The sequence below is a fragment of the Camarhynchus parvulus genome, chromosome Z (assembly GCF_901933205.1).
Source record: "Camarhynchus parvulus chromosome Z, STF_HiC, whole genome shotgun sequence".
NCBI lineage: Eukaryota > Metazoa > Chordata > Aves > Passeriformes > Thraupidae > Camarhynchus > Camarhynchus parvulus.
Genome location: NC_044601.1, coordinates 58327973 through 58346176, shown reverse-complemented (window position 1 = coordinate 58346176; position 18204 = coordinate 58327973). Strand labels below are relative to the sequence as shown.

Here is an 18204-nt window from a genome sequence, read left to right as displayed (position 1 = left end):
TTAAAAACTTGACTAAATCTTCCCTCTGTTACAGCTATTCTTATATATAACTCTTGCATAATTTTATTTGCTTTCATTTCTTTCCCCCATTTTTCTTTTATGTTCCTATTTTTTCTATGTGCCCATTTAAAATCTGAATTTTTTGTGGTCATAGAAAGTGCATTTAATGTCTGCTTTTCCTAAACAGTCTTAAAAACAATTAATTACTTAAATGTAAATTAAATCAGGATGTTATGTTCCCATTACAGTTTTCTGAAGATACTCATAAGAGTTTGTCAGCAGCACTCCTAAATCTACATTATCTAAAATGGTATATACTGCCAGTAATTTAGAAAAGTTTTTATTAAATACAGACTTAGGAACAGCCAGTTCATTGGCAAGGGTAAGACTACAGCAAAGAACTGTTCCGTAGTGTGTGTCTTGCAAAACACATAGTCTTGGGAACACTTCAGGTGATCTTCAAGTGAAGACTACAATAAGTATATGAATAATGACAGCAAGAGGTACAAATTTTACTGTGTTCCCTAGTGACTATTTTTTCTATTATGATGTTAAATACTCATTGTATTTATCAATTTTTCCACATTTTTTCTGCATCTGTATGAGTCACATTTTACAGCTGCAGCAAAGTGTTTGTCTCTAGATATATTAGAATGTCTGTATTAGAAAAATAACAGATAATTTTTGGTAACATTCCTTTCTTGTTCTTATGATAGCTCCTAGTTCTTGAGATGCAGGCCACTACATCTGGAACCACCTGGTTCTAGACCTGTACAACATTCTGTGCAGCTGCCCTGCCTGGGTCACTCAATTTTATCCATTAGAGTTGTGTTCATAGAACTGTCATGGTGATCACAGCTCCTTGTTAGCAACAGGTGATGTCCACGTGGAAGTGTGATACTGTTTGGACTAGAAAAAGCTGCTGGGAGGACATAATTTTTATACCTTTCTTCTGAAGAACCTAAAAAGCAGAAATGCAATTTCTATATTATAATAATGAGAAACCATTTCCTCTTTTCTCCACTCTTAGGATTTGCATTTATACAGCACCCAAGTTTAATGTTTGAACAAGAAGTGAAGACTCTGTACAACAGCATTCTTTCAGATAAGAACTGTTCTGTAAACTTAAAAATCCAGGTGTTAAAAAACCTCCAGACCTACTTGCAGGAGGAAGATACACGTATGCAGCAGGCAGACAGAGACTGTAAGTGCTGAGTTCTTCTGTGCTCATGAGCCTTGCAAAACCCAACTTTTTTGCATACAGTTACTATATGTCTGTGCTGAGTCACTTAAAATTGTAAACAGATCAGTAGTACTGTACCCAAAGTATTTTAGAATTATTTAAAAAGAGGTTTATGCATAGATGTATTATTTACATCCAAGATGTACAAATACTGGAAGCAATCCAGAATTCATAATTTCTGTAACGATGGAAATAATATTTTTTTATCAAAAACCCCTGTAAGTTTCATTTGCAGAGAAAAAATAATAAGTACAACATTTTAAAAAATACTTGATTAAGGAATTAAGACTTGAATTAAAATTTTGTCTCTATTTTTTCATACATGTTTATACATTAGACTTTTCTGTGTTTCATGAGATCATAAACCTATTCTAAAAGACAGCAGAAGTATGTATTTATTGTGAAAGATCAGCATATATCAAGTGATGGCAAAATAAATAGTTATACTATGATGAGTATGCTATTGCTTTTTTTACAGGGAAAAAAGTAGCAAAACAGGAAGACCTGAAAGAAATGGGTGATATTTCCTCAGGGATGAGTAGTTCCATCATGCAGCTGTATCTCAAACAGGTCCTTGAGGCTTTCTTTCATAACCAGTCCAGTGTACGCCACTTTGCTCTAAATGTCATTGCACTGACATTAAACCAAGGTCTCATCCATCCTGTTCAGGTATGATAGGCTTTTGTGGTGGGATTTTCTTTTATTCATGTTTTTAGAGGCTTTCGCACTTGCTACATAAATTTCCAGGTCTTCTCTTCTACTTATGTTACAGCAGTTTCTTACTGTAGCCAGAAGCCTTTACAAAAGGCATATTTTGAAATCTGCTTTATGTTGTTAGCCCACAAGATTCCAAATGCTTCATTATCTATTTTTTGGATTAAGATCTAAAAGCCCAGGCAGTACCTAAAGATCATGTAGATGTGTACATTGGAGCATAATTCTGTTACAACTTTGAGGTATATGCCAAAATGTTTTCTTTGTTTATTTCTTTATCCTGTGTCAGCTTGCTTCCACCTCAATCCCTATATCCTCCAAGCCCTATGGAATTCCACAGTGTCAGAGCTTCAACCATCATTCCATCACTCTTTGCTTACATAATGTTTTGTAATTAATTTTTGATGCTGCAACCATTGCACATGTTAAGTCATAAGTGGTTTTTTGGAGGGGGTTTTAAATGCAATTTTCTGTATTTCAAATTCACTTTAGAGTTTGAGAAGAAGGGAAATACTACCTGAAACCTCACAACTTCATTAGTATGCTGGTCTCGTAGTATTTTGTTCTATTTACTTGAAAAAAGGGTAGTAAGTTGCATAGACCTTTCTGTTCTAATTTCTGCGGTAGAAACAAAGAAAAAAGACTGAGAAAAAGGAGGTACAATGCCTCTGAATAACCATTTCATTTGTTTTTCAAGTGTGTGCCATACTTAATTGCTATGGGCACAGATCCAGAGCCCTCTATGCGAAATAAAGCTGACCAACAGTTGGTGGAAATAGACAAAAAATATGCTGGGTTCATTCACGTAAGTAATTCTAATTTAACATTTTACAAAATACTGTTATGTTCTCTAGTGGTTTAACACTTGAATATGCTTCAGCTCCAGAAAAAGAGTACAAAGTAAAAAAATAAACAATAACACTAAGCAGTTGTAAAGATGACTCACCTGAGAAACAGAAAGGATAATATAATTTGAAGTGTCTCTTTTAGTCCACAATTTCCTTTAATTTATGATTCAGAGTAATAATTTCCACACTAAATAGTATTTAAAAGCCTTTATTTGATAAGAGGTAAGGACAAGTGTTTCATAATGTTTAGCAGTGATTTTCCTGTATCAGTGGACTAAAAAAGAAAACACCATGTAACAGTCAATAGAAGTCCTTAGAATATATATATTAGAGTGTGCAAGGCACCAAGGCTCCATAAATTGTAATCTAAGCAGAGGAAGCATAGGAAGCTGTTTATGTCTGATGAATCTTGCTGAAAAGAAAAACTAAAGGCTGTGTGAGGATGTGGAGTTGTGGCATAGTGCCAGTTCTGCTTAAGATCTAAAATGAAGCAGTAGCATTCTCCGTATTTTGGAAGATCCCAGTCTAGGTTCTCTGTGTGTACTCTGTTGGAGGACTTCTCACGTGTCCTTCTTTGTATTCCGGTGCATTTGGAGCATTGTACTGTTGATGGCATCCAACAGATAACTCATCCATTAAGTGAAGGCTAGCAGTTGAAATTTTCTGTGTTAGGCAGCTAGGATTTAAAACAGTGTATAGACACATAGACAACTTTGCTGAACAGCAGCAGAGGTACTATGAGGACAATTGTCTATGCAGCCTAGCTAGAAAATAAGTTTGTTCTGAAACTAGAGCCAGACCATTGAAGTGAGTAAAATCAACTGGAAATGATTGAATATATGAAAAAAAAAAAAAAACCCAAAAAACAAATACTAATTTTCTGTTGTTAGTCCTATTGTACTCATATAGATTCAGTTATTGGTTTCACTACAGGGGATGCCAAGCATATACATGTGGTAAAATATACTGTTCATGTACGAAAACATTTCAATGTTCTTGAAAATTGTTTAAATTGAAATACCTGGCTATAGTGGGTAAACAGATTAGTTATATGTTCCTAGCAGAATTTACAGTCAAAGCAGTTCACAAGACATTCTGATCTCTGCCACAGGTTCTGTTTGATAGCTCAGATCTGTTTACCATCTCAAAAGGTAGTATTGCCTCAGTGTGTGTTTTTAATTTAAATTTCAGATGAGCATCCCTTTAAAAGGATTCAGTTGTACTGCTTTGGAAGCAATGTTTTGAATAAAAAGACATATATTTCCATTTCAGATGAAAGCAGTGGCTGGTATGAAGATGTCTTACCAAGTACAGCAGGCAATTAATACCTGCCCAAAAGATCCTGTGAGAGGTTTTAGACACGATGAATCATCCAGTGCACTGTGTTCACACCTCTACTCCATGATTCGAGGGAACCGTCAACACAGACGAGCCTTTCTAATTTCTTTACTCAACCTCTTTGACGATACTGCAGTAAGCACCACATTTCCTTCACTAAAAAAGAAGTTGAAATGCAGCATTAAAAGCTTAAGTTCTCATTTTATGATGTATTTTTATGACATAATTATTGATACCTTCGTCCCAAATATGTACTTTTTTTGCTTTCTAATATAAGGTATTTATCCATGTAATAGAATGCATGTTGCTTCACTCTGTACCTTTTTATACTCAGTTTGGACTAATTAGAAATAATGTATCTTTAGGTATGACTAAATTTTGCATGTATAGAAGTTGTTTAGAGTGGTTTTTGGGGGCTATGTAGAATAAAATCTGTGGTAATTTTTTTTTTTGCTCTAGATTCTTAGGACCACTGCAGAAGTATATGAATCCAGGATATTTCTACATGTATTCATGTGTAATTTTTTCTTTAACTTCCAGAAAACAGAGGTGAATATGCTTTTGTACATAGCAGACAATCTAGCCTGTTTTCCTTACCAAACACAGGAAGAGCCACTGTTTATAATGCATCATATAGACATTACACTATCAGTTTCTGGTAGCAACCTACTACAGTCATTTAAAGAGGTATGTGCATTTATATTTTAGTGTTTTTATGGCAGTGGAAACATAAGTTTCTCTATAATGTGGTCAATTTTTCGGTGAATGCAGTACCATTATTATTGTGTGAACCAGTTTCATTACTTTGCATGTAAACAATAGTCAGAAACCAAGCAACACTGTCTGTTCTGACCTTTATCTGGTAGATACTAGTCAAAAACTCTACTTACATTGCTGCTTATATTATTAAAAAATAATGATGAATTTTGAGATCAAATTTATATAATTTCCCAATATGGCTGAATAACAGCCATATTAATTAATTGTATGCATCTGAAAGCACATGAACCTGGAGTCATCGTGGAATACTAGTTTGTTGTGGTTGTTTGTAAAATTTTAATAATAAAATCCAGTTGGCAGTTATTTTGTTCTCAAGTAGCTGATGGCAGTTGCATTTGTGTTGCCTGAGAGATCTAAAATGCATTGTTCATTGCAAGAGAGGAGTGGGCAGTATTTCTTAAGGCAACGGTAACAACCTGAATCATGACAGAGTACCTGTTGTTATGGCAACACACAAAAAAGTGAGAGGCCTCTGCTTCTTAAACACTTCAGTGTCTTCCTTTCCTGAAGAGCTGTTGCAGTCAAAGGTGCAAATTGCCAAAAAGCGGTTTCTATAATGTCCAATTTTACTAACACAAGTCTGAGGTGGTGCCTGAAGGTTCGCTGCCTGAAATGTACTGTGCTTTAAACTCTCACCCTACCAAAGCTGATTTTTAATCTGCTAGAAAGAGACAGTACATTCTTCAGGTTGTGAGCCAGTGTGTAGCACCCAGCTCCAAAAGGATGAGATCCTGCTTAGGACTGTGTCCTGAAAAATCATACTATGTGCAGTAATAATGCATATGTGAAATTAGATCTGTAGATCTACAAGTAATCGTAGAACTAATAATAAAATGGCTAGGGTTGGAAGGGACTTTATAGATCACCTTGTTCCAGGCCTCTGTTATGGGCAGGGACACCTTCCATTAGACCAGATTGCTCAGACCCTCACCTAGCCTGGCCTTGAACACTGCCAGGCATAGGGCAGCTGATTATTATTAATCATTATTAGTTCATTATTGATATGATCATTTTGGTCAGCACTGTAATTAGTGTCATAGAATTTTAAGAGACAAGGATTTAAAACCACCTTGGACACCAAAGTACTTACGGAAATCTCCATGAGACACAAAAAGTATATTCAGGTGAAAGAAAAACAGAATTTTCTTCCTGATCCTTTGCATTTGGCCTTCTACTGTATTTTGCTGTCACTGTTAATGAACTTCAGCAGTCTTTTAATGACAACATAGCAGGGGAGTGCTTGTTGCTTCAGTTCCTTCTGTATGCAACTTGCAAGAAAATCTGGGTGTTGGATAAATTTTTCAGTATATTTTTGCCATAAATAATTTTAAGAGTATCAAGTTATAAATTAATAATATTCTTCAACGAATTCTCTTGAATATAAGGTAGTAATGATTTTGGACATATTCTTTCAGGAACATACATGATATTACTTATCCTAATTTTGGAATGTGTGTTAACTTCTCTTTGTGCAGTCTATGGTGAAAGACAAAAAAAAGGAGAGAAAGCCTTTATCGGAGGAGGAGTCCGAGAGTGACAGTAACAGTGGCAGTGGGAGTGAAAGTGAGGCAGAAGCTTCTAAGCCTCGGAGGTTACGGAAACGAGTGGACTCTGATTCAGATTCTGATGAAGAAAATGATATAAATGCAGTGATGAAGTGTTTACCTGAAAATTCAGCTCCTTTAATTGAATTTGCGAATGTCTCCCAAGGCATATTACTACTTCTGATGCTGAAACAGCATCTAAAGAACCTCTGTGGATTCTCTGATAGGTAAGGCTATTTAGACAATAGGATACTTGTTATCCAGTGACATTTTTCCATGTGTTTAAGTTGATTGTAACTACCTGTTTAAGCAATACATTTGTGTAACAGAGAAAAAAATTTATTACATTGAGCTTCAGCTTAAAAAAATGCAATTATTTGATTTCTTACCAGGCTATCTATTGTATATGGAATGATTCAAAGAGAAATACTTATATTGGAGTTTTTAAAAGCTTTTTGTTCAAATTACTCTGGACTTTCCTTTAAAGGTCTTCTCTTTTGTTTTCTTCTAACAGTAAAATTCAAAAATATTCTCCATCTGAATCTGCAAAAGTTTATGATAAAGCTATAAACAGGAAGACAGGAGTGCATTTCCATCCAAAACAAACTTTGGATTTTCTGCGGAGTGATATGGCTAATTCCAAGATCACAGAAGAAGTGAAGAGGAGTATAGTAAAACAGTACTTAGATGTAAGTAAAGCTGCTTTGCAGAAAGTCTGAAATCTTCTAATACAGTATAAACTTGAAAGTACGTTTCAAAATGTTAAGTTTCTGGTTACCTTATGTGATGTGTGGATCTTCTTTTCAGGATGTTTAGCAGAACTGTATTTCAAAGATTTCTAAGTTTAAACTCAATGATAATTAATTTCAGCTTAAGAGTATTCATCTTTATGGAGTATTTTTCAATTTCTGATATCCATGGTGTATACCTCTCCCATATTACTTGTTCACTTTGTTCCTGACTCTTTCCATCATGGGAACTGTGGTTTGTTAACTGACCCTCACCCTGCACCAATAACAGATAGAGAAAACTTGCCATTTGGAAAACTCAGGAAGAAAGCTTTTGTATATCTACCAAAAAAAACATCAGAAAGTTAAGTTTGTAGAATACAACATAAACTGTTCAAGTTGTCTGCTGTTTGTTTTACCCTGTTTCTTTACTTTGCTACTTGTTTCTAACATAATGTAATGTGATACAAATGTCCGTGTTTAAAGTTACACAGTGAACTGATCTTTTTTCTTTTAATAGTTCAAGCTCCTTATGGAACATTTGGATCCTGATGAAGAGGAAGAAGATGGAGAGGTGTCAGCTAGCACAAATGCTCGGAACAAAGCAATTACCTCGCTGCTTGGAGGAGGCAGCCCTAAAAACAATGCAGCTGAGACAGAGGACGATGAAAGTGATGGGGAGGATAGAGGAGGAGGCACTTCAGGGGTGAGGCGGAGGAGGAGTCAACGTATTTCGCAGCGTATTACGTAAAATGATTTTTATGTGCTTATAAATGTCAGTTTATTATATTAAATGTACACCAAGTAATGTAATCCACATGAAAAAAAAAAGCATTTTGTAGATAGAGATTCTCTACTTAACCGTTTATACAACTTTTGTAGAAAGTTTAACAGAAAAGACAATAAAAAAAAAACCAAACTAGAAAATGAGATTTATCCCGTATAAAAAGTTATTAATTTTCCTTTGGAATGTACTGTGTGTTATCCTTTTTATTGTTGCCAAGTTTTTATGTAGCTTTATGATTCATGTGTATATATAATTTTATATATCAATAAGAGATAAAGACACGGGTACAAATTAAGAGTATGTGGTTTTACAAGGATATGTTAACCCCTTGGCGCTGGCGGTCGCGGTGCGTCTCATTGCCGGCAATGGAATGTGTGCCGGGGAATCCCAACTCCCGGCGTCAAGGGATTAAAAGCAATAAAAGCAATAATTTCACTAAAGTTCTTTTGTGTAACACTTGGTCTTTTTTCCCCCCAATGTTTTAGTCATTGAGAAGGTCAAAACGAAATTCAGACTCTACGGAGTTGGCAGCACAGATGAATGAAAGTGTTGATGTCATGGATGTCATCGCTATTTGCTGTCCAAAGTACAAAGACCGACCACAAATTGCAAGAGTAGTACAGAAAACCAGCAATGGCTTCAGTGTTCAGTGGATGGCAGGCTCCTACAGTGGCTCCTGGACTGAGGCTAAGCGCCGTGATGGCCGCAAACTGGTGCCTTGGGTAGACACTATTAAAGAGTCAGACATTATTTACAAAAAAATTGCTCTAACGAGTGCTAATAAGCTGACTAATAAAGTTGTGCAGACTTTACGATCGCTGTATGCCGCCAAGGATGGAACTTCCAGCTAATGAATTTGTACATGCAGCCAAATTTACAGGAATTGAAATAACAGAAAAACTTGAAATATCAACTTTCTGGCAAAAAAAAAAATCAGTTAAATGAAGAGTAAGAATGGAACCTGGGACGCGGGGAAAAAAGAAGGAAATGTTTGGTAAACATTTTTGTGGGAGCTTCCTTCGCTGTTGTGCAGCAGAAACTTCTCAGTTCATTTTTACTCCCACTGTATTATAGTTTAACAAAAAAATTGTTTATATCTTGAAAAAAAAACCTTTCTGTTTAAAAAAAATAAACAAGTGAATGTTGGAAATTAGTCTGTTAATGTTCTTAATAAAGTGTTCTTGGAGTTTAACCTAGCAGCGGATGGCTTTCTTTAGCTTAGCCCAGTTTCCAGGAAAGCATTGTTTTTCCAGGCTGTAAAGTGGCAGAATCTCCTGGATATATAATTTATTCTGTTGAAGAAAAAAAAAAAAAAGAAAAAAAGCATGCAGTATCTATGACCTATCTGCAGGAGGAGTTTTTGTAAATGTAGATTTTGATGTATTAGGTCACCCTGAAATAATACAAGAAAAGGGATCCCCAGCAAATCTGGTGGAACGAATACTGCAATAAATTTTTTTACTTCTCTTTGTTACTTGTCTGTTTCCATTTGAATTTCTTATTGTAAAGATCTGTTTAAATCCATTTATATTATTTTGCAGCCTTTTATGTAAAATTTACTATATCAGTGGTTTTCAAAACAAGACATAAAATATTGTTTATACAGTTTGTATAGGCTGACTTCTGAATAATTGGTATCTTTTTATTTTTATCCCTAGAAGGGTGTAAACACAAGTTAACTCCAGGGTTCTATTGTATCCTGCAATATTTAGTATTAACTTTATGATTTAGCACTGTGCCAAACACATTTTCAAGAGTACATTTTGATATAAAAAGAAACTATAGTTTATTCCTTGTATGCTTCAATTTCTTTCTAATGCTGTCCAAGTGGTAATTTATGATAGTTCAGATTTGGGGAAGGCTGAATGACTCTTCTGCTTGGGTGAACTGACCATGTATGCATTTCTCTGGGTTAATGTAGAGAGGCTTGTGTCAAGAGGAGGTAGCTACAGTGTCAGAGGAGTGAAATGGGTATGAGTCTGGGCAATTACACTACATTCCTTCACAGACTAGTTTTTTAAGAAAATGTTTGTATATTAGACTAATTTTTTTACTAATTGAAAGATGTTTTCACATTTTGTAAATTGAAAAAATCCTATTGAAATCTTCCAGAAGTATTTGCTTCAACTGCCTTGCCACAACATTTCATAAGCAGGTTGTCTTCCTAGAGAGCAAGAAAAGCAGCATTTTTGCAAACAGTAAAAAAATCTAAAAATTGCTAAACTTTTTAGGAGTCTATTAAACCCTGGTGTCTTTTCAAATGTATTTATCAAAAACAGGTGTTCCTCAACATAGTGATTTTTCTATTACGTTTTGTTTCTTTTAAAAATTTAATATATGATAGGGGGCTGTTTTTGTGAAACTAACTTGCAGAATGCTAATACATTATTCAATTTGTGAGGAATAGTAACAGTATTTCAAAATATTGATGTATTAAAAAACCCAAACAACCCATTAAACAAATTATTAATAACTCCTCAGAATCCAGTTAGTAAATTGTTGGGGAATGCCTTTTTGTTGTTTCACCACTGGAATTTTTCTGAGCAGATACGATTTAGCACCTCTTTGTTTGATAGTGTTGATAGTGGTTTCTTCACCATACAAAAAGCCACCTCTTGGGCTAAGATTGGTATTGTTAAAGGAGGGAGAAGTAGGAGAAGCAGGAGTCAGTCCTCTGCAGCTCTGGAAACAGGACGTTTTTGTAGCAAACAATGAAAGACTATGTTTCTCAGGGCCAAGTGCAGCCTTTACACTGGCAAACTCATACTTGGAGACTAGAGGGGTTGTATGACATGTCAGATATTACTGATAAGCAGAGTTGAAAATACTTCACCAAGAACTCCCAAGTGATAAACCCAAGGATTTCATACAGTTGCAGTTTAAAATTAAGTTGGCTGTTAGTAATTTCTGATGCAATTATATTAAGTCATTTTTAATAGGTAATAGAAATATTTCCTTGTTCATATCATGTGGCTTTTCCAATATCAAAAATGGGGGGTTATTTCAATTTGCTTGGTATTTATTGGAATAAAATTATCAGAAAGAAGTTATAATTGAACAATATAAGTTTAAAGTTGAAGTCTAAATTTGTCTTAGTTGAGAGGATTTAGACCATTACTGTATTCTATGTTATGCCAGTGGCATACATGCTCCTTGATGGGATGTGATGGTTGTTACATAATTTACAGTTATAAAGTTGATTATAGATGATTAAATAAATTGAATATGATTCTTACTAGTTAAAGAGTTGAATTTTGCCCTCCTGAAGTACACAGAGTAATGCCTAGTCTGGTTTTGCCCATCACAAATACTCTGGTTACCGGCTGTGAAGGGAAAAGGTGGTAGGGCCCCGTTTTGGGAAGCAAACTCCAGTTTGCTGTGCGAGACTCGGGCTGGTGGAGTCAGTGCTGGTCTCAACACCAGCAGCATCTGTGCAGGGCTCAGCCCCTGAGCAGCAGCTGCAGTGGTACCACCGTGAACCCCCTCAGCAGCAACAGCACACACCAACATAAGAACTTCTCTACCTGAGAAAGTGTTTGGTTCTGTTTTGGTTATTCTTAAAGTGCTGCAGTGCAGTAATTGATCCAGTGACACAATTTTACTCCTTTGTATTGACATAGCTTTGTAGTATTTTTTCACTGTATGGCTATAGATTTTTACATATATAAGATTATTGAATTTTTTATTCTTCCTGCTTTCTCCCTTTGAGTACAGGATCTGTACATGGAACTTGTTGCAGTAGCTTACCTAACAAAGGGGTATTACCAAGCTTTTAGAAGTAACACTAGCCATATTGTACTTTTTAAGAAAACACGGACACTTCCACAATCTAAATAAGAATGAAATTATTATTTTTAATCTTCCACTTCATACTGTAAAATTGCAGAATAATTCTTGAATATTTTCAAGATCACAATAGTTTTTGACAGAACTGTAATTATAACTATTTTTTTAAATGATTCAGTAACACCCTTTTGTATTTTTGAGGTTCTTTATTGCTTATATTAACAACTCTAATGTGTACAAAAGTAGGCAGGGGAAATATTCAGCATAAGTATTTTAGTGAGATGTGGCCATTAAAAAAAAGATATTTAAATTTTTAAAATTTGAGTCAAACTTTAGCCTTTGTTTTGCTATTATGGTGTCACTAGTAAGAATATTGTTACTGTAGAATAATTAGGTTGTGCTAAACAGTAGCTCTAACATGAAATAACTTGCAGCCCTGAAATAGTTCTTTAATGTGTTTGTGGCTCATGTAAAAAAAAGTTTTTAATCAGGTATGGCTCATCTGGTGCTGGTTAACAGCAGGACATTCTGCCACATGCATGTGTTAATGACATTCCAGGGAAAGGAACAGATGAGTTCAGCTGATGCTTTGCTTTGACTCCGAGCCCCAGGCAGATGTCAGTGATGCTGAACTCAGACAAACACCTTTCCTGTGCTTTCCTGTGTCCCAAAACTCCTGAGCTCTCATGCCCTACACACAGCAGGAGTGCAAGCCACAATTCCTATTTCCTAGCGTTCCTCCACTCACCAAAGAGCCACACCATGGTCATATGAGCATTTCCGTGTCCTTCAGAGAATTTGTCATCTTATCATTGAAGTTCTGAGTTGTGATGGGTGAGTTCTTAATGTAAGTAGCAAATTTTTAGATCTCATGGTTCCTTGACTAAATATTAAAGTGTTATTGTTATATACAAATAAGTTCATAGTATTTTAATATTTCATTTATTTAAAATAAATGTTTTAAGAGTTCAGTCTGGACCGTTCCAAAATGAAACTTGAAAGTTTTTAATCCTAGAATGTGCACACACGTTGTTGATCCCTTTTTCACTATGCTCACAGTGCTCAAATTATGCCTGGGCACCTGTAAATCATCCAGGGAATGCATTTTTTTATTATTCTGGGAGACTTCTTGCCAGTCTCTGTCCCCCCCATCAGACATAACTACATCATTTGTAATTTCTGCGTTATTCAGGGGCAGTGCAGCTGCGTGCCCTGCTCACGGCTACCCAGGCTGTGAGGTCAGATCTCCTCCAGACACTCCTTGCCGGGCGGGCCGCTTCGGGGCACGGGCGGGGCAGGGGAGGGTTTGTCCTGCGAGGAGCTGAGGGGTTTGTCCTGCGAGGAGCTGAGCTGGCTCGAGCCACCGACACCAGCAGGGTGGCGGCCCAAGTGTTGTGCCCTGTGCCCGTGGCAGCCATCCCAGGGGAGGGACTCCTGCACCGCAGGGACAGCAGGACGTCGCCGGTGGCTGCCAGAGTCTGGCACTGAGTGACTCGTGTCGCGCCGTACTTCAGCGACCTCTTCTTTAAAGCAATCTTGTTGGGCTTCAAAGGAGCTTCTCTTCATCACTGTTCTTTGTGCGGCTGTGTTGAAAGGCTCACGTTTCTGTTTTGAAATAAGATCCTGCTTCCTAAAATCTGTAAAAGTGATTTATTTGATTTCACCCCCACTTTCCTGGAGACTGGCCATGAGCAGGGTGCTGCAGCTGTGCCTGCAGCGCAGCCTCTGCCTCTCAGCAGCTGCAGAACCAGCACGCAGATGTGCTGGGTGGGTCACTGCTGGTGCTGGCTGCACCTCACTCCCCACACTGTCTGTCCATCACCTCACTTTCAATGCACTTCCTCCTTTCTCTCCTCTCAGGAGGGCTTCTAAATTTGTTTTACCTATCCCTTTTTGTATTTCTCTTCTCAACTATCAAAGGCTACAAAATTTGCTGGAAACTACCCCATTTTGTCACTCCATGTAATTTATTTTGGAGAAACCATATAGGGAGCCATCTGCTTTTCATTTTGACTTCACAAGCACAGACTGAAGACTTATGTTTTCTTTGAGCAAGTCTTCTTTCAGTCTCTTATTTTGCATGTTTTGTTCTCTTGTTAGTATTTGTGATTGTACAGAAAGACTCCTTCACTGCACTTAAATTCCTGAAAGCCAGAAATACATGAGTGGAGGGAAACATTTAGGGGTTTCCTGCTTAGACTAAATGTATTCTGTGAGCACAGACAAAGTGTGATGAATACTTGAGAAAATCTATTTGTTTCTTATATGTGAGAGCTTTTTTATTTTGAATAGTCTCATGTGGAGGTGGATGTTCAGATCCAAGGTCAGCCTTGAACATCACCTGTGTGATGAGTCCCTGCAGTTCCATCTGCACTGATAAACAGCTGGACAGATTCACATAATACCAAAGTTCTGGGTGATTTGGATCACTCCTCATCCAGCCTTTTTATTTGCTGTCCTAAAGTACTGCTGTTGCTCCACTCAAGAGAGAGAGGATCCCTTTCCTTCCCTTTGTGTTGAAATCCACATGAAATAATTGGTGCAGAAGTTGTTATTAAGTCTGTGTTCAGCCTTCGAGCCATCCAGACCAAAATTTCCAGACCAGCCATGTACAGACTTCCATACACTTTTTTCCTCTGGACAACTGATCCCAATTACAGAATCCCCCACGGTTAGTGTAAATTTTTCCTACCTTTGATTTTTAAGTCTTGGCTGGGAAACCCACTCTGGCTACTTAAATGTCATACTAGATATTGGTGGTAGGAGGGTGCACATAATTACAAGGCAGGCCATTTTCAAATTTAAGTGCTTTTTGAACTTTTCTTCCATTGATTAGTTGTGTCTTTCTAGATCAGAAAAAGAAAAAAAGTCCTTCCCTTATTTTAGTGTATTTGAAAAGTTCCCAGGTGAGGCTCAGGATTGTCTTCTGGTGCTTTGCCTCCTGTGTGTTATCTCAAACTGACAAAATTATTTCAAAAGAAGTTTTAGAGTTGTATTTATTGTTACGATAGTAGTGAAGTTTTGTTCCTTTTTCCTACAAAATTTTACGAATTGTAGTGCAGATTTATCTTGTGTACACATTCCAAAGCTACATATAATTGCTTGAAGCCTGTGTAGGATCCTTGAAATTCCACAGCTGAAGACCCTTGCTTCCATCTGCAGAAGGTGTAAGTGTGGCTTTGAGCAGACAGGGAGCCCAAAGGGAAACTTCCCTTGTCTTCCCTTGCATGTTCCTCTTGAAAACAAACTATTTCTGTTTCTTCACTGGCCAGGGATTTTGAAGAGAAAACACAAATGCCAGCCCTATGTATCTTAATCTGTCTTTTCACAGAATTTGACATCTTGTTAGTAGTGTCTAAGTTTAAAAATCTCACCAGAGTTCTGGCTTCAGCTGGAGGTGCTCTTGTGTCAGGTACTTACACAGTAAGTACCATTGACTTTATTACTGCCTGAGTCCCTTAACAATCAGGATTTCATATTAAAGAACCAAAATAGTTGAAGTAGTATGTTCTTACTCTTGTAGCTTTGTCTTTTCCATCTTATTTTAATTCTTGTACTTTTTTTGGTTTTTTAAGTTGGTGTTGGGTGTTGCCTCCAATATCTCTTTTCAGGTTTTCATTGGTGGAGTATTTTTTAGCTTTGTTTTTAGTTTTGCTTCTACTTTTGCTTTGTTAGTGGTTTTTAAACTTCCTGCAAGAAAGTTTTTTCCTGAAATAAGTTACTTTTGGCTTTTTAAAGTTTTCTGACAGAAAACACCACAGAAAACAAATATCAAAACATTAAAATGTAAAATGCATGATGTAGAGAACACAGCCTCTATATATGATTTAATCCAAAGAAAGTGATCATGTGATTAATCTGTGAAGCTTCCCTATCTTTCGTTCAGATGGAAATGCCATGCTATTAGAGTGCTAAAGGAAGTTCAGGTCTCCTTGGATGAGATCCCTAAAAAGCTGTGACAGGGGCTGGCTGCCAGAGCACCCAGCCCCAGCAGCATCTCACTGCACGTGGCAGCAGCCTCGGGCCGTGGCGGCGTTTGCCATGGCACCATCCTGGCACCATCCTGGCACCATCCTGGCACCATCCTGGCTGTGTCAGGGGCAGCTGAGCTGGGCTTGCCATGGCCCCGCCAGCCCTGAGGAGCATCTGCCCAGGTGTCCTGCAGGGAGTGACAACCGAAGGCATCCTGCTGCCACCCTGCCTGAGCAGCGCTCCTGCATCAGCCGCAGAGCTGACAGACAGCCACCAACTCAAACACAGCTGAGAAACCTCTGGGTGATCCTGCATCTAGTGGGTAATATGCACATGCAGATGTGCAGGTTTAAAACTCAAAAGAGAATTTGTACTTTTACATGTTTTTGTGCAAGAAAGAAAATAGGATTTTAACATTTAAAATGAGGTTTCTTACATAGTGGTAAAAGATGCCAAGGAGCTGCTGGGGTTAATGACCCTCAGTGTGAAGTTCATCACTTTTTCTAGCATCTTGCCATTAATTGGCAGGTGCTGCACTGTTCTCTCATTGCTTGATTAAGAAAATTAACCTGGCATTTCAATATCACAGTAGAGAAATGAAGAGAAGGGGAGGGGAGGGAGGGAGGGAGGGAGGGGAGGGGAGGGGAGGGAGGGGAGGGAGGGAGGAGGGAGGGAGGGGAGGGGAGGGAGGGAGGGAGGGAGGGAGGGAGTGTCTTTGGAGACTTCCAAAGACCTTTTTGCTAATCCAAAGACCATTTTGGGACTGAGCAAAGGTTAAAGCCTATTGCTAATGGCACTGTCCAAATGCTTCTTGAACACTGACAAACTTGGGGCATCAACCACCTCTCCAGGACGCCTGTTCTTCTATGTGACCACCCACAACCCTTGTAGTAAGGAAATGCTTCTTGGTATCCAGTCTGAACCTCTCCTGCTTCAGCTCTGAACCATTCCCATGCATCCTGCCCCTGGATGCCAGGGAGAAGAGCTCAGCACCTCCCTGTGCCCTTCTCCTCATGAAGCTGTAGAGAGCAGTGAGGGCACACCTCAGCCTCCTTTTCTCCAAAGTGGACAAGCCCAAAGACTTCAGCTGCTCCTCACAGGAGGTTCCAGCTCTGTTTCCCTCCTCAGGAAGCACTGAAGGACCTTCCCATCCTCCTCCACCTGCAGGGCCCAGCAGGCCCCAGGCTCAGCCGCCCCGAGGCTCAGCCCAGCGGGCCCATCCCCTCCCTGGGCCGGCTGTGCCCTGCTCGATGCTCTGGGATGGGCTTTGGCTGTGCCCTGCTCGGTGCTCTGGGATGGGCTTTGGCCGTGCCCTGCTTGGAGCTCTGGGCTGGGCTTTGGCCGTGCCCTGCTCGGTGCTCTGGGATGGGCTTTGGCCGTGCCCTGCTCGGTGCTCTGGGCTGGGCTTTGGCTGTGCCCTGCTCGGTGCTCTGGGATGGGCTTTGTCCTCGGGGCTGCCCGGGCACTGCTGACCCACCCTGAGCCACCCCTTTCCCACTTCACCCCTGTGCCTGGTTTCACTCCTTCCCAGGTGCACAATCCACCATTTGGACTTGACGAATTTCACCCCATTTAAGATTGCTCAGTGCTCCAATCTATCTAGATCCCTCTGCAAGGCCTCTTGTCCCTCAAAAAAATCCACAGCACCTCCCAGTCTGGATCATCAGCAAATTGCTACTGGTGCATTCACCTCCAGCATCCAGACCACTGACAAACACATTGAGCAGGACACTGTAACAAACAAATGAGGATTTTGTTTATGTCTGGTGATGCTATTCTTCACTTTTCTTATTTTTGTAAAGAGGCTACTTTGAAGATTTCCCATGCCAGCCACTAATGAAAAATTAAAAGAAACAACGTAATTTGTTTCTAAACATTAATTCCATGCAAAGTATAAACACACATATGCTTGGGAATATTGAGTATTTTAGGAATCCTGGAAATTCCTGAAAAAGCAAGCCAAATGTGTCCTGGGCTGCATCCAGGGCCCTGTGGGCAGCAGGGCAGGGAAGGGATTCTGCCCCTCTGCTCTGCTCTGCTGAGACCCACCTGGAGCACTGCATCCAGCCCTGGGCTCCCAGCACAGGAGGGACAGGGACCTGCTGGGGTGAGCCCAGAGGAGGCCATAAAGATGACTAGATGTTGTATTGCACTAAATAGTTATTTAGTTGTTTGCACTGGGTGTTTGGTAATTTGCACTGTTCACATGATCTGTATCCTATGACCACATGGTCTTCCCCTTCCCCCCACCCAGGGCAAGTGTCAGCCTTGGTGGTCTCTTCCTGGGTTACCCCTTCCCTCCTCGCTTGTATCCCATTGGCTGTAGTCCTTCTCCTCCAGCCCCTTTCCGAGCCCTTAAAGCCCCCTAGAGGCAGCTGGCTGGCCTCTTTCCCACCTTGGAAAATAAAGGTAGGACGTTGGTTCCCACATGGAGAAGAGCACTCCTGGTCTTTTGCCTTTGTCC

At 38.9% G+C, this 18204-nt stretch overlaps 1 protein-coding gene across 6 annotated transcripts in view; it reads left to right on the top strand.

Annotated features, from left to right (window-relative positions):
• Positions 1-9771, top strand: part of NIPBL (NIPBL cohesin loading factor) — a 158618-nt gene extending 148847 nt beyond the window's left edge. For 4 of the 6 annotated variants that reach the window (XM_030968238.1, XM_030968240.1, XM_030968241.1 and 1 more), the window contains 9 exons: positions 1031-1204; positions 1722-1912; positions 2655-2762; positions 4078-4278; positions 4684-4830; positions 6399-6694; positions 6982-7156; positions 7716-7901; positions 8468-8833. In XM_030968238.1, the coding sequence (XP_030824098.1) occupies positions 1031-1204; positions 1722-1912; positions 2655-2762; positions 4078-4278; positions 4684-4830; positions 6399-6694; positions 6982-7156; positions 7716-7901; positions 8468-8833 (1844 nt within the window). Of the gene's footprint in view, positions 1-1030; positions 1205-1721; positions 1913-2654; positions 2763-4077; positions 4279-4683; positions 4831-6398; positions 6695-6981; positions 7157-7715; positions 7943-8467 lie in introns of all 6 variants that reach the window. The other 2 variants (XM_030968242.1, XM_030968243.1) reach the window with 2 other exon arrangements.
• The last annotated feature ends 8433 nt before the right edge of the window (positions 9772-18204 follow it).